This window comes from Sceloporus occidentalis, unplaced genomic scaffold (assembly GCF_023333645.1).
Source record: "Sceloporus occidentalis isolate IW3139 unplaced genomic scaffold, rSceOcc1.0.p SCAF_396, whole genome shotgun sequence".
Lineage (NCBI taxonomy): Eukaryota > Metazoa > Chordata > Lepidosauria > Squamata > Phrynosomatidae > Sceloporus > Sceloporus occidentalis.
The window spans coordinates 259,380-276,386 of record NW_028317376.1 but is presented as its reverse complement, the minus strand read 5'-3'; the positions used below and the strand labels follow the sequence as shown (position 1 = coordinate 276,386).

Below are 17,007 nucleotides of genomic sequence, written 5' to 3'. Positions count from 1 at the left end.
CGGTCCACGAAGTGAGCACAGAAAACCAATAAATGGAATTATCATTTCTGTATACATACCTTTTGTGTTACAGGAGGAGATCAGTTTATATATATATATATATATATATAGATAGATAGATAGATAGATAGATAGATAGATATATCTATAGAAAAGTTGTAGTTCCTCAATAACTTTAGAACGAATGCAGCAGCTTCTTGCTACGGTATCCAAAGTAGGTGGGTTTACAACAGAACCCCTCCCATTTTGTCCAATAAAAGGCGTAGCTGGCGGGACGTGCCAGTATCATTTGGAGCATCCTTAGGGGTTTTTTTAGGTGACTGTTCAAAAGCAGCGGTAAAGAAGGAAGTAAGTCAGGAATGATAAAGGAGGATTATCTCTACTTTAATATAACAAATCGACTGGATATGACTCAATATTAACCATCAAGAGACCAGTCAGTGCAGATCACACATAGTGGTACCAATAATCGAACGGATTGTTCATTAGCAAAATAATTAGCAAGCCAACCTGGCATAGAAGACATGATGACTGCGCGTACCTTTCACCGGTATGTGGCAACATTTTTGGTCAGTTTTTTGTTTTCTCAAGCAATGGGAGAAGTGAAAAGCGGACCTCATAGCGAAGACGGAGGAGGTCATGGGGAAGAATCACCTACTAGTCTACAAATTGTCACTTTTAAATGGCACCATGTGCAGGACCCTTACATAATTGCTTTGTGGATTCTTGTGGCAAGCTTAGCCAAAATTGGTAAGTTACCTATTTGTAATGAATAACGCTTACATCTACTCAATCTATCTAATCTATATATCCATCTATCTATCACCTATCTATCATATGATTTGCTTTTCTCAGTGAAAGTCAGTCTTGGTAAAATCATATATATTTAGGGCATTCTGTCTGTGAAAAGGTATACCCAAATATCTGACTGATATTTCAGAATAATTTCTCTTATTTTTTTTAATAGAATATATTTATGGTACATTATTTTATTTCCTTATATAAGGTGTTCTGACACAGTGGTTTATATTGCATTGTAAATGTTTACCTGTTCCTTTGCTTAAACTCTTTCAAGTCGATTACCATCTTCTTCCTTCTCTGCTGATTTATTATTTTTTTTTTAACCTAAGGCTGCCCTCCTTAGTTTGGATGGCACTATGTAGCCAGCCAAGTATAATTGGGTCAGTTGGAATATGTAAAGTCTCTAATAAGTGGATTTTGCTTCCTTAGAAATAGGTTAATTAACATTTGGGTTTTTTTCAACTAATTATGAAGTTTTCATTTTACACTGAATTGAAATATGTAATGATCTTTCCATAATTTATTTGCAAAATTCTCTAAAACACATATAAATGGACAAACTGATTTAATAAAAGTGGGATTTATTTATTGTAGAACCTGTGAAATGATTGTTCATGTACAACATTATATATTATATATTTCAGTATATCACTGGGTTTGGTCAATGGGTAGATATTAAAATTGAACCCCTTAAAGACCAGGGCTTCTTTACTCCACAGCACCAGAGCAATAGTTATGTTTTTATTATGTCTCTGTTCAACAGTAATTTCCCTCTTTTTCAAATAGTGAACACACACAAATTATATATTGTTTTTTCAATGAAAAAAATGCATTGTTTCACAGTTTTACTTCTATATAAATTGGGCACGAGTACTGCAAAGTGGGTAAAGAGCAGGGAGCCTGGACCCTGGGCTGTTTGTGTGTATGTTAGTAAATGTGTGTAAGTATGTTAGTGTAAGTATGTTACTGTGGCTGTGTAAGTATGATACTGTGTGTAGGTATGTTACTGTATGTTAGTGTGTATATTTTAATATGTGTGTAAGCATGTTACTTTGTGTAAGATCATGTGTGTGTTAGTGTGTAAGTATGGTAGTATGTTAGTGTGTGTGAAAATATGTTACTGTGTGTGTAAGTACACGTTAGTTTGTGAGTGTAAGTTTGTTAGTGTGTGTAAGCATTTTATTGTGTGTGTAAGTATGTTAGTAGGTATATAAGTATGTTACTGTGTGTGTAGAAGGAGCATGAGGGTTCCAACCTTACACCTTGCAAGGAGACACCAGCATTTTTTGTTAAGCCACTTAACAGAGAGGAAGCAGTGCGTACATGTGTATATATGTGTACTGTACTGTTGTGTTAGAGTCAGAGTGTGTATTTTATTTATAATATACACACTAACACTATACATACTGTATAGGAGCATAAGAAAGAATGTGTTTGTATGTAAGTGTACAGTGGCAGGGTGGGTGTTAAAGTGAGTTTACGTGTTAGTATGTATGCGTGTTAGTTATAGGGGGCCTTGAATAAATACCGCACCCATACACCACTAACACTAGGCTTGCCTCTGTCTCATAAATATAGAGGATGTTAAGGTGGGGTGATGGGTGGACCGAAGTGTAGGGCAATGGGATGGACATGGGTGGGCTGATGGGAGGAGCATTGGGGCCCAAACAGTAAGCTTGTACTGGGCCCCAGAATTTGGGTCGGCCCTACTCCTTAAAAGTATATGTCTAAGAAATAGTAGACAACCCAGGCTTTTCAGCTAGGGTTGTTTTGATACTTTTCATGTAGCAATTTCATCACAAATCTCTTCCAAAATTTGTGGTACTCTTTTTGTGTTTTTTTTCACACATACATTGCGATATTGCATTAGATTCCTTGTACGGAATATGTACAACTGCAAAAAAACAACAAGTTGCGTTCATCAACATCTCCTGAATACAGCACTGCACCATATGCATAGGTCTGGCATGTTTTCTGGAAGTCACAAGGACATATGCAGACCCGGTATGCATTCTCCAGTGTCCCAGATATTGTGCATAGTGAGGAAGGGGGTATCTGATGGGGAGATAGGTGAGTATCAGATGAGGAGAAAAGGCGGTAGATGATGGGGAGAAAGGGGGTAGATATGGGAAGAAAGGGGTACTGTAAGCAACCAGCCAGTATGTATGGGGAGGCGTGTATATGGGCATTGTACATGTGTGTGTATGGATAGGCATGTGGAAGTGTGGAATATGTGTGTGTAAATGGACAGGTGTGTATATGTGTATATGATCAGTGCATATGGTATGTGGGCATTCATTTGTAAGGTTGCTTATGTTTATGGGCAGGTTGCCATTGTTTATGTGCAGGTGTGTGTGAGGGCAGTGTTTATGGGCAGACATGTAAGAGCAGTATATGTGTGTTTATGGGCAGGTGTGTGTAAAGGCAGTGTGCATGCACAGTCGTGTGTTAGGGCAGTAAGGGCAGTTTATATGCATATGTGTGTTTATGGCCATGTATATAGTGGGGGGCACAATTTTCCTTCCTTGCCTTGCGCACAAAGGGAGATAGCTATGGCTCTGAATGACCTATTCGCTGATGCTTTTGACACTGCAGACCACCCTCTTCTCCTAAAAATGCTTCATAATCTCGGTTTCTGTAACCATGTCTCCCTCTCCAGTAACACTTCCCCTCTACCTTTCCTCTCAGTCCGGTTACCCCAAAGCTCAGTTCCAGGAACCCTTCTGTTCTCCACACTACCTCACTTGGCTAACTAACTCAACCTTTGGCTTTCAATACCACCTGTATGCTGATGACACCAAGATTTACCTATCCTCTCCTGATCTCTCTCCATCTGTCTTAGATTATGTAACTGACTGCCTAGCCTCTGTCTCTAGCTGGATGTCTGCACGTTTCCTAAAACTCAATCTCTCTAAAACCAAACTGCTCATCTTCCCTCCCTCCAATGCTAACATTTCCTCATCAGTCTCCTTTAAATGTCAATGGTGCAATCATCTCCCTGCCCCCTTACGCTCATTGCCTTGATGTCACCCTTGACTCTGATCCCTCTTTCACCCCCGACATTCCATCTGTCTCAAAACACTGCCATCTCCATCTTAAAAACATTGCCCGCATTTGTCCCTTCCTAACTCAACATGCCATTAAGAGTCTTGTCCATACTCTCATTATCTTCCGCCTTAACTATTGTAACTCTGTCTTAGCTGGTCTCTCTCATACCCGTCTTACCCCTCCCACTCCTGGAGCGCTTTAACAAAAAGCAGAGCCTCATCCTCTCTCTTGATTACATAAGTACACCAAGAGACCAGACTAATGTAGACCAATCCACAGAGAAAGAGATGTGTAGAAATGCTTTGTTTTCTCCACGTATCCGCCTTTACTTCCACAACAGGGCGGAGCCTCGGTACACCCTCTCCCCGATTGGAGCAATGGAGGAAAGACTACAGCTGCTGCGGAAGTAATATATCAGGCCAGAATAATGTAGATGGATCAGCGTTGAAAGGGAGAAATTGAGGTGTTTCTGCACCATGAATCCGTCTGCTTTATTCTGGCCTCTTGGGGTACTTCTGCAAAAGGTCGAAGCCGCACATGGACAGCCTTTCCTCCATTCCTTCAATCAGGTAAGAGGGTGTGCGGTAAAGGAGACAGGCATCCTGTTCTTTACCTAAGTCTTTGAAGGGTATTTCTGTCCAGGTCCCCCAAATTAAACCCCTGAAATGACTTTTTTTTTTTTAAGATAGACATACTAGGGTAAGTTAGTAATAGCATTTATAGTGTGATTTTAAATCACCAATTTTTTTAAACTTTGGTTGCAGAAAACTATTGCTCTGCATTATGTAGAAGTCTAATATATATACTGTAGAGAGAGAGAGAGTTGTGCAAATGGACCAAAAATGATTCAGACAAATTTCATTTTCAGTTTGGACAAAATTTGGAGGGCTTTTTTTTGTACGCCCAAATTCATTCTTTCATGCTTTTTCACACTCTTTCTCACTCTCTCACTCACTATCTCACACTATCATTTACTCTCTCTAACGCTTTCTGAATGTCTTCTTACCGTCTCCACCCATAGCTTCCATGTCCTTGTCTCATTGCCCCTCAGTGCAGCTTTTTCTTGATCTTCTGTCTTCTCTCTTCATCCACTGCTCCTCCTGTACCCTTTGTACCCTTTATAAAATTAAATTGAATGGAAAATATGTCAAATATCACCTCTGCCTTTAACAGCAATCTGTAAGTTTGCCAATACAGAGCCCAGGTTGATTAGTGCAATTAGACAACCTCTGATGCTGCTCGCCATTTCCACCGGGGCTTCTATGTTAGTGCTTCATCATAGAAGCCCCGCAGCAGCGGAAGTTGTCTGCATTGCGCAGATGTCCACAGTCTGCCACAAAGGTGGATCCAGGTCCCTTGCCGCACTGCGGGGGATCTGGGTTATAACCCTGCTGCTTGCCCGCAGCAGGGCTAAATGAAAAAGGAATAAAAAACACCTCCCCATCACCCGGAACTGTATGTCTTGGGCGTTGGGCGATATGAATTGCGGATCCCTGCGCTAAACCCCAATTATAGGCCACCCCCACTTTAAAGACTTAAAGTGTGGGGGGGGGGTGCGGCCTATAAACGTGTCAATACAGTAATCAGAGCAGATACTTTCAGGGCAACTTTCTCATCCCAGGTCTTGGTTTTTCTTGTTATGGGGTATGGCAGCAAAAGCTGATCCACACGCCATATGCCTGTTAAAGGCCTTAATGCATACTAGCTTCCTTTGCAGCTGCATGTTGCCTCTGAAACAAGTGGACACAGTGCTGTGATCATGGCTGGTAGTGAGTATGTACACGTTATTCTTGTCCCTAAATTTAACCACCAATAGCTCCTCTTGGAGCAAAGCAAGGGGCTCTCACCATTTTAGCTGAGTATTTGCAATTTGTTTGGGGAAACCTTTGTGGCTTGGCTTTACTGTGCCATAAGCCTCAAGGTACACTAGAATAGAAATTGCCCACAAATAAGGGGGATTCTTTGTTCAATAAAGGGTTTAGTAGGTCCCACACAATATTAGTACTTTTTCCAGATAGTTTAGGCAACCTGGTAAGTCAAGGTGGCAGTGTTTTCCTTCATATACGCTGATGGCGTATGTATACCCCACTGACACTTTCACATAATTGAAACATTTTACTCCGTACCGGAAGTGTTTGGAGGGGATATACTGCTTTAACCCCAACCTCCCCTGTATTTCATGTGAGATTTGTCTATCCATATTTCCTTCGTGTGAAAGTGACTAATTAGAAGGCAAATTTTATATAACCTGTCATAATAGCGATCAGATTTGGACAGACATTGGTTATTATCACTACCATATAGGAACTTAAATTGGTGGCAAAACATTGGGCTGCATATAGACCTCTATGAACAACCCCATAACTTGAACTGGGGTAACATTAGTGACATCCACATAAATTCCTGACATTTTTGCTAAAAGGGGAAATTTCAGGAAAGGATCCAACTGGAGGTTCCTACCTCGCATAAGGGTCAGTTTCTTTTTAACAGGGGGCCCAGCAGTGTCAGGGGCTGTGCGGGATGTGTAAATTGACTCAAAAATCAAAATATGTCAGTGGCATAAGAATATGATGCCAAAATAGTATATGCCTCTTCCGAACTATATAACGTGCAAACACTGAACAAGCAGTGTAAAAGAACAAAAAGGTTTTTTTTTAAACTCTTTATTTTCAGGAAGCATTATTTTTAAATTAATGCAGTGAAACACTTTATAACACTCATCTTCCTCTCTCAAACTCAAAGTGAGAAGGAGAGAGGCAGGAATACTGGGCAAGGCAATGTTTACAAACATTGGCTTTGTCATTTAACGTTACTCATGCCTGTGATTCGATATAGAAGAGATCACATGCATGGAAATGCACTAAATTAACTGTAGACTGACTGCTCGGGTCATGGAGAGGTCAGCCACAGCCGTCCTCCCGCGATCATGACATAGGTTATAAGTCCTTTGGTCCTCAAGGACCAGATTTTTGTGACACCCCCAACATCCTTGGTCGCTAAGGGGTTAATAAAGCAGTTGGGCACTAGTTAGTAAATACGACTACTTGGGATAGTGAAATACTATTAAAGTAAGTTGGTGGTTGTAGCTTGCTAAGCATTATGGTAACACAAAGGTTTTTTGGTGATTGAACACTACCAACAGAAATACATAAATAGAAGCGGCAGAATAACAAATACATATTGAGCCACCCTGCCAACATTGTTGAATACTGTCCTTCATGATGAATGTTACAAAATGGAAAAAAAAACTTAATTAGTGCAATAGTCAAAAATTTGCAAGGACAGTCCCAGCAGCTTTGGCTGCACTTGCGATGTCATGATTCCAACAACATATGAATGGTACTTAACATGACAATGTATGCTCCACAATATACACAATGTTTTGCCTTAGGCTGATGCTTAACACTGGTTCCATTAGGTAACTATTTAAACTAACCACTTCCAAAACAATTACGCTGATTGACAAACAAAAGGCCGTTCGTAGCTTCAATAACTGAATTTAATGATAATAAAAGATGTAATGAGCCCAATGAATTATTATGTAAATCAAAAAATAATAAAGAATTTCGACTGTCCTGTCACTGATATTCTGCACCACATGTTGTATGACAACCAAACATAATCTTTTATGGTTGAATATGCAGTCCCCCAGAATCTAGGCGGGCACTAATGGAGTCCTGTAGATTTCTCTTAACAGAAGAAAAATCTGCAATATTTTTGTTGCACTTTTGAAAAAGGGCAGATCCATGAGAACAGCCTCTGCTCCTCCAGTGGGGGGAGAGAGTGTGCCCAGAAGCTCAGCTCTTTTGCAGAAGTGCAACAAGAACAGTGGCGTACCTAGGGTCTCCCTAGGCGCAGCTTATCAGGGGAGTGCTGACCCCATTACAGCCTATGCCCCTTATGTCTTTATAGTAGAGGGCATTGGGTTGAAAACTCAACATCAAGGACAGATGAGAGGGTGGTGGGATGAAGTGTTTGTGTGGGAAGGCAGGTAGCCAGTGAGCTGTGCTTTGTATGAGGTCAACATAACTATACTGTGTCTCTATTGTTCCCTCACTGTTCCTTGTGGATCCACTTTCTACTGTAATTATGTAATCCTATTTAAGTGCTGCACTAAGATTGCCTTAATAAATCAGATGTTTGAAGGTAAACTGAACACTTGAACTTACCGACTTCACTATATATGTGAGAGAGAGAGAGAGATTTAATTTTACAATGAAGCCTCTTTATTTAAGAGAAGCCTGCTGTTCATTATAAACAGGTAAGATAAAATGTTAAAACTTACCTGCAAGTTCCTATTTGAGTTACCTTTGTTGAGGGACACATACATTACACATGTTGCTGGCAGGGCATATATATATATATATATATATATATATATATATATATATATATATATATATATATATATATATATATATATATATATTCCTCAAAGAATGGCCAATATGACAAATCTATTTCACTGATAGACTTATGGAGCATAACTAATGAACTAATGGCTCCATTTTTATTTGTATTCTTCATGCAATATGCTTTGTTAGGAATGTTTTCCTCAAACAAAACTGTGTTGGTTTTTTTTACCCTTGGTAGATATAAAATGATGTATTTAAGTCTCACTACTTATTGCAATCTGTATCTAACTGGCGTAATAGAAAACACTATTTCTCTCTGGGGATTCCATATAGAACAAGGGAGTACAAATTGCTTGAAAATATAAACACAAAAAATAAAATAGATATATTCCAATATAAAAGTATCACCCTATAAAATTCTGTAGATTTTACACATACTCTTTTAGGAGGAAAATACTGCTTTATTTCACAGGTTGTCAGTGAGGGTAGTGGATGCTCACTGAAACTACTTATGTTCTCCTTGGGATCTCAGGCAGATTAGAAGAATAATCACTAGGTTCACTGTGAAGAAAGAAATCGCCTCTGTGCAAGAGCAACCAATAGTCCAATATCCAATGCCATTCCCAAGGTTCCAAATGCTAAATATTAGTAAGAGTTTAAAAATATATAAATAAATGCTGTTTCTTACAGCTTTTCTTTATATTTATATTTGTATTTATTGTGAACTACAAGAGAAGATATTAACTCCACAATTATTGACAAAGTGTAGTGTTAACAGTGCAAATTAGGTAATATTTATGGATGCCTTATGGGGCAGGGGTATTTCAATGACATTACTGCTAATGCCATTATTGCTGTCTAAACATGTTGTTTATAATGGATATTAGATTCTAGCTACAAATTCATGTAATTGGAGTACTTAATGTTCATTGTTGCGGAAATAACCTCACCACTTTGCAGGTTTACAATTACTTTAGTGCTTTCTATTGTGCTACAGCATACCTACATCTTTATACAAATCAATTATTGAGTCACATTTCTTTGGTTTTCCCATATAGTTGAAATAAACATACCATTAATTCATCATAGATTGACATTACTATTATTGATAAACAGTACTCCATGAAAAATAAAAAATAAGACTGAACATAAATGACAGAATCAGTCTAGAAAGTATAATATTGTAAACACTGGTTTATGAGATGTAGTAATTCTAAAAGTCTGTTAACTTGTTTCAAATTTTATCGCATTTCTGGGCAGTCTGTTGAGGTTTCAACTACTGGACTTCAATATACATTATTAAGGAACAACCTCTGTGAGCTTCTGCTGCAAGAAAAACCTGTCTGGCCCTGTATAATGCACTGTTAAATTGATATGATTTCTTTAAATTATCCTTTAAATTACCCAATTTTAGTCCTTCTTTCAGGAGCTGAATTGAAGAGAGGTACAAGTACTGAAACTGCAGAAAACCCTAAATAACTTATGATATGTATATTTTATTTCAGTATATTTAATTTTATATTGTGTTGTTATAATACATATTTTTTTACATTTTTATTTTGACTATGTTCTGTAATGGTATGGAGCAATAACTAAAGTCACTGAATAAATCAAGACAATTTAGTTAAAATTTAGTTTAATGAACCCATTAAAGTTGTGTGCCCATTTAAAGTGCTAATTACCAACTGATGAGTCCTTGTAAAGCTGGATAAAACCAAACCAAAACCAGTTCATTTTAAGACCCAATAAATCTAGTTTGTAAAGTGACTACATATATAATACTCTTGTAATGATAAAAATGTACTCATTTTCCAGTCAAGGTTAATTGTCTTGACATGCCATTAAAACTATAAGTGGTTTAGTAAAAACCACAAGTTAGCATTAACCCCCTTATGAACAGTAGATAAAAGTAAGTGAAAAGCAAGAAGTTGCTCAAGTGGTCATCTCACTCAAATGGTTCCTGGGAGTGGGGGCTCCTGTCATATCACTATGTCCACAATAAGCATGTATTGAATAGATTTGACTGCAAGCTGACAAGCTGATCTAGTCAGCATGTGGTAACTTGTATTTATTTTTTGGCACCACGGAAACCAGCAGCTGAATTAGGCTGCCTTTGCCATGCACCAGTGCCTGTTTGCAAACTGTGTGGTCACTGACCAACGACCGGTTGATGACGTTTTACATTCTGTGTAGAATCCTAAAATTACTGTATGACAAATCAAATCATTAATGTGGTTCAGAATATGTCATTTGGAGATGCATGTATCTAAATGTGTTTTTCTTAACTGTTTATTTCTGTGATATTTTCCATCTTTCCAGTCACCTAATATTTCCCATTACTAACACCCAGCATACGTATAGATGTGCTTATTCCTTGTTGTTGTAAATGATGCACATGATGGCATGACAGCACAAGTGCACACAACCAAAATGCACAGCTTCCTAAATATTAAATGCATGTATATAAAATGTACCCCCCAGTAATGAATGTATGCTTCTGTGGCATGTGAACTTATATTCCTGAGTTTGATGTTTTCTTTTTGGCTTAGGCATTTTCCTTAATTGATGCAGGGCATATATTAAGTCATAGGGACAATTTGCACCTCCAAAAAGCCTAAATGTAGTTAGGCCACATAGAAAGCATGATCTAAACCTCAGGTTGATTGACTCCACTCCTAATGTGTCCGATGCATAGCATAGAGCTTGCACATGCTCTTCATTTGTACTGGACCATCAAATGGTATTATGCATTTCTATGTACACTATCAATTCTTATTAATGAGACTAGTAATGGTAGCTGTGGAAGAATACACCATTCTATTCTTAAGCAGTTAATGTGAAATATCATCTAATTCAAAGAAGCAGCTTACTAATTTCATCTATGCGCATTTGTTCACTAATGTTTATTAAACAGTATGTTTGTATAGAGGACAATAGCTGTTAAAAGCACTTGAAACAGTTTAGTTTGCCCAGCTTTGAAAATGCATAGTTACTGTAATTGCATTAGTTTGTAACTTTTCAAAAACAATGAAACTCAACTTTCTAAACACATATACTTGCCTTTGTGTGAACCACGAAGACATTAACCATACAATATATTCCCAGTTACATTATATGACCAAAAGTTTGTGGACACTTGACCAGAACACCTGTATTAAAGTGAACCAGGGCTAATCTTGCGGGGCAGAAATCCCACAGACTGACTTTAGGGCAAAGGCAGCATCCTATGATGTGCCATGTTTAAAATCACTAAACTCTTCAGTACAAATTTGTTTTGCCTTTAATAAGATATAACCCAAAAATTCATGTGTATCTTCTTGTAGATATTGGTTTGCATTCTCTTATTTAAAAATGATGTAATACTTTATATATAATATGGGGCTATATTTGTCATGACAAAACTGGGTGAAAAAGTGTTATCTTGAAAGCTGAAGCTTGAATTATGCAGTAAACATCTTCTGAACATGATACATTTATTTCATAGACATTTGTTCCATCTGCATTTTCTTACCCAAGCCTCTCATGAACCAAACCCCCTCTACAAAAAAAACCCCATTATATTAGTTTGGCATATATCAACAAATGTGAAGAAGGAAAAAAACAGGCTGTCTGGTTTCTGACCTTTATATGAATGTATTTTATATAACTGAAAAAAAAAACAATATATATCTATTTTTTTCTTTTCATTCCAGTGTTTCATATATCCCACAAAGTGACCACTGTTGTTCCAGAAAGCTGTCTTCTTATCGTACTTGGCCTGTTCCTGGGAGGAATTGTGTGGGCTGCGGACCATATTGCTTCTTTTACATTAACTCCAACAGTCTTCTTCTTCTACTTACTGCCACCTATTGTTCTCGATGCTGGCTACTTTATGCCAAATAGATTATTTTTTGGGAACCTTGGAACCATTCTTCTCTATGCAGTGGTTGGAACAGTATGGAATGCTGCCACAACTGGTCTTTCTCTTTATGGCGTTTACCTTACTGGAATAATGGGTAAGAAAACATTTTGTTAATCTCTCTTTATGCATGGCAGTCTCTGAAAGTATTGTTATTTTTTGCAATTGTGAAAATGGAGATAGGTTTCCAGTAAATTACAATTAAATGCAAGATGTAACTGCTAATTATTGTGCCTTTACAAACAGAAAAATGTTTTATTAAGTCACGCTTGAAATCACAATAGCATAGACTTAAAAAATCTATCTACTTTCTATTTATTTTCGTATGCAAAATTGTTGTGTTTAAGACAAAGTGTCTTGTAAATGGAAGGCAATACCTAAACTAACACAATTTTCTAATTTATCTATGTTAAAATTTTATACTTTTTTTATAATAGACTACACCTCCTTCTATCCTCCTATCCTGTTGAAAATGTATAACTTGTTCTTAGAAATTAATCATGTTTGACTAAAATAAGATAAAATAACAAAAAATGAAATATGTTTGCTACAATAAAATAGATCCTACCCTTAAAGGAGAGGATCCATCACTTTTCCACAATATTACAGGTTAAGCTGCCCCAGTGTCGGAGACAGATGAAAAGCTTGTGTACTGGCAGGAAGGGTAAGGGGCTGAGGGGAGCTTCCCTATCTTGTTTCCCTACATGTAAAGTTCTCCCGTTCCCATACCTTCCAACTTCTACCCCTGGCAAAACAGGAAGCTGAGGGGCGCAACTTCGGTGGTAGAGTGTCACTCAAACTGGCAGTCGCTACTGTGTATGTGCACAATTCTGCACATGGGCAGTATGCATTCTCCAGTGTCCCAGATACTCAGGGGCGGGCTGGACCGGGGCAGGCTGCCCTCATTTTAAGTTAAACGGCCGTGCGTCCACATGCTGAAGCGGCCAATTCGGCCGTGCCAGCACCGTCTGTAATGCGTGGCAAAAGCCTGCAGCACCATGTGGGCTCACACGGAACAGCTGCTCATGACAGGGAGAAGAGCGCATTGGAGGAGGGCGGTGTGCAGGGAAGGAAGGGAGCAAAAAAGTAAGTATTAAAAAAATAAATAAAAATAGTTGGCATGATAGGTGGAAGAGGACCCATCTTCAAAGGGGGGGGCTGCCTTGGGACAACAGTTAAATACAAAAAGGGGGTGGTCGGGGGCTATAAGTACACAACAGGGTGGTTGGGGCATTGCATAAATCAATACACAAAGTTGGTGCATGGCTGGGGGCAATACACAAGGGTACATTAACAGTAAAAAAGGGGGCATCAATACACAAGGGAGGGAGGCTGGGGACATCACATAAATCAATACACAATGGAGTTGGGGCATAAATGCACAAAGGGGGCTGGCTGGGGGCATAAATGCACATGGGGCAATACACAAGGGTGTGGGGGGATACATTAAAACCAAAGGGGGGGCCTGGCTGGGGCATCAATACACAAGGGGGGAAACACACAAAAAACAAACCAGTATGGAAAGCATTTTTTATGCTTTGTGCAGATTAACCCATACTGATGCGGGTGTCCGTGTGGCAGAACCTGTCCTGGTGTGTGTGTGTTTAGGTGTCAGTATGGCAGTATGGCAGCATAAAAGAGTGGCAAAATTGGGACTGTCTCATGCAAAGCAGGACAGTTAGCAAGCATGCATTCCCTTTGATGGACCTTGATCCATGATCAAATTTACACAGGTGTCTGGCCTGCATCCTGCAATAATAAAACAGTGGCACTCCAGAATGTGTTAAAGGTACATTACTTCAGGAGCCAATTGTAAGCAACTGTAAACTTTTTAGGGCCTAGGATTCATATATACCATGACCCATGTCAGGAAAATCTGAACCTCAAACATGTGGGGGGTCATGCTTTGTCACTTATAGTACATGAGATATCCCTATATAACTGTGGAAGCCATGGCGTGGTTGGGATTTTTGTTTATTTTCACTTACTATCCGCTTACATATGGAGGGGAACAGCATACATTATTTATACACAGTGGGACACACTGTGATCCATTTACCCATAGATCTATTTTAAAAAGTGGGGGTGCAGATCCATCCATTCACGCACAGAGAAGCACAAAGCTGAATTGGCTATAACTATTCATGGAGGGTCACAATGCATACTCCCTCAAACATAACATAGGGGCATAATATGCTTCACTTTCGTGCTGCATATATTTTTACACTCAAGTGGCAGTTGCTCTAATTACACATGCAGGGTGTGAGAAATATATATTTTCTTTATATACTGCTCTAGCTGAAAGAATTATTCATCTGATGTTAATATCAGCTGGTCTGAGTAACTATAACTGTAGCAGTAAGTGTATAAGTGTTTTTCTACAAAGAAACAATAATAGAAGAAAGAATGAATATAAACACCTCAAGGGTATAAAAAATAAATGTTATCAATGCAACATGTTTACTGTAAGTAGATATAACAACAATAGAAAACAATGAGTCTGATTTTGCCAATATGCATAATACTTTTTTCTTTTAGGTTATTCTTTTTAAGTAAATCAATACATTCATCTATTTATTTCATTCCTGGTTAATCCGTTTTTGGGAGGTAGTCTTGTCATAAGAATGTTGATTCAAAGACCACTCTGCACTTGAAACATAATCAGAGAAATACTGTCTACTATTCGAGTTACAAGTCGGTTTCTAATGTGCGTGGCACGTCATTGGTCTTTAAAGGGTTAACAAAGCTATTCTACTGTTTACCACAGGCATTATTATAAGGAAACCATGTGTTTGCCTAGTAGATTGGAGTAACACAGCTAGAACACAAACACATGACAATTATACAACTGTCTGAAAATATTGTATTAACTAAAAAAAAACACATTAATTCGTACAGGGTCGGTGCTTCCTATAGCCTAAGATAGGGGTCAGGCTAGAGCTAACCCACTAACTGGTGGAGCTCCAGAACCAGGGCTGCCCCTTACAAGTCATCGATGGATTCCGTAGAGATAAAGATATAAGTCCTGACATCTGGACCTACCTCTTTATCTCTTTACTTTTCTGTAGGAGACAGGGTCAAGCAGGGTTAAGCAGCCTCACTGGGTGACCCCGCGGAAGCTGCAGTAAGCGCCTGCTGAGGCACCTCAGTCAGTAACAAGAAACCATGGGGTCCTGGTGCAAACAATTGCCTGGGTCCCCTAACTTCAACAACTGGTCTTTGCCCCTCCTTCTTCCAACATTAACATATGTAAACACACTTTCACAAATGACAAACACTCTTACTCACTAACGCACACGCTATCTCACCCCACTTACATAATCACACACATACACATCCATGCTCATACACAATTACACATGCATGCTCACACACACACACACACACATACAAGTACACATGCATATATATATATATATATATATATATATATGCAAACACATATAGATATATCCTACCCCCGCTTACCTCTCACCGATCCTGCAGCTTTCCCTCTGGCTGCTCGGCGTACACTGTGCATGCAGCTTCGGCTTCATCACAGGGTTATGTGACATAAGTTCCTGTCTCCCCATGCCAGTTCAAAATAGTCTAAAAAGGGCCCTTCCCACCTGGATCAATGCGGTCCAGGTCAGAAGGGCCCTTTCTAAACAATTTTAAACTGGTACAAGGAGACAGGGGTCGCACTGGGCCCCCTAGAGGCAGCTGCAACCTCCGCGACCCTTGTAGTTACGCCAGTGTTAGTGTCTGGGCATGTTAGTGTCATCTGAGTGGGTATGTTGTCAGAGTGGGTATGTTAGTGTTTGAGTTGTGTTGATCATTAGAAAATCCTTTTGTAGTTATGTTAGCATAGCTTGTTTCCATTAAAACAGCTAAGTGACCCCAAACAAATATATTTCTTCATTCAGGGACAAAGCTGCTTTAAAATCTGTTTATTCAAACACTGCTGTGTCCCAGCCATACCAACAAACAATGCTAAGTATTAAAAAAAATATATATAATGAAGCTGCTTGAAGGTGCACTTTGTGTGCATGTGCATGGAGGTCTTATTATTCCTCCTGGAAGTCTTTTGTGAGCAACCATTGGAGCAGGGGGCTGGGAAAAAGGCAAATGGAGAATCCTTCAATGAATTTGTAAGGGACGACTCAGCTATTATATGCATTAAAGTGCATATGGTTTCATGGTCTGAATGATTATCTAAAATGTCTTACACTTCCTTACAATACAACATTTATTACAATGCACACATACTCATTTGTAAAGTCTCCTTAGCTCCGAATTTATTTTCCATTTAATCAGATAAATTGTAAACTAACCTGTAAACAACATCAATTTTTTCAGGAGATCTGAATATAAGTGTGGTGGAGTTTCTTCTGTTTGGAAGCTTAATTGCTGCAGTGGATCCTGTGGCTGTTCTTGCTGTGTTTGAGGAGGTTCACGTCAATGATGTCCTATTTATTATTGTTTTTGGAGAGTCTCTTCTAAATGATGCTGTCACAGTGGTAAGAAATGTTGTGTAGTCTACTGATTAATGTAACATCTTATCACACTGGGTCCCTGTTTACTCCCAATGCTTCATGTCCTTACTCAAAGTTTATTTTATTTTGCATTAGTCATTACTATACATTTTGAGCTTTTTGTTTCATTGTTTTCACATGCTGTACTTTGATGTCTGGGCCACTCCAAAAGGTGGATTTCCTTTTATTTGAAACTATTCTATAGTATATTTGCTTTGATGTTTAGGGTCATTCTCCTGCTGCATTACAAAACTGGAGTCATCTTGGCTGGGCACCCACTTCTTGGGAGAGTTGCCACAGTACTAATCTGTCTCCATTCTAACTGTATTCTTGATTGTAGCTCTCCTGAGATTTCTTTTTTGTGAGGAATGGATCACATCAACTGATGCTT

General features: G+C 38.7%; 1 protein-coding gene across 1 annotated transcript in view; it reads left to right on the top strand.

The window, feature by feature from the left end:
* The first annotated feature begins 593 nt into the window (after nt 1-593).
* The window catches only part of LOC149273211 (sodium/hydrogen exchanger 3-like), a 39,983-nt gene continuing 23,569 nt past the window's right edge, over nt 594-17,007 (top strand). Inside the window, exons 1-3 of the mRNA XM_089506589.1 lie at nt 594-750; nt 11,897-12,199; nt 16,441-16,601. Of these exons, the coding sequence (XP_089362715.1) occupies nt 594-750; nt 11,897-12,199; nt 16,441-16,601 (621 nt within the window). The remainder of the gene's footprint in view (nt 751-11,896; nt 12,200-16,440; nt 16,602-17,007) is intronic.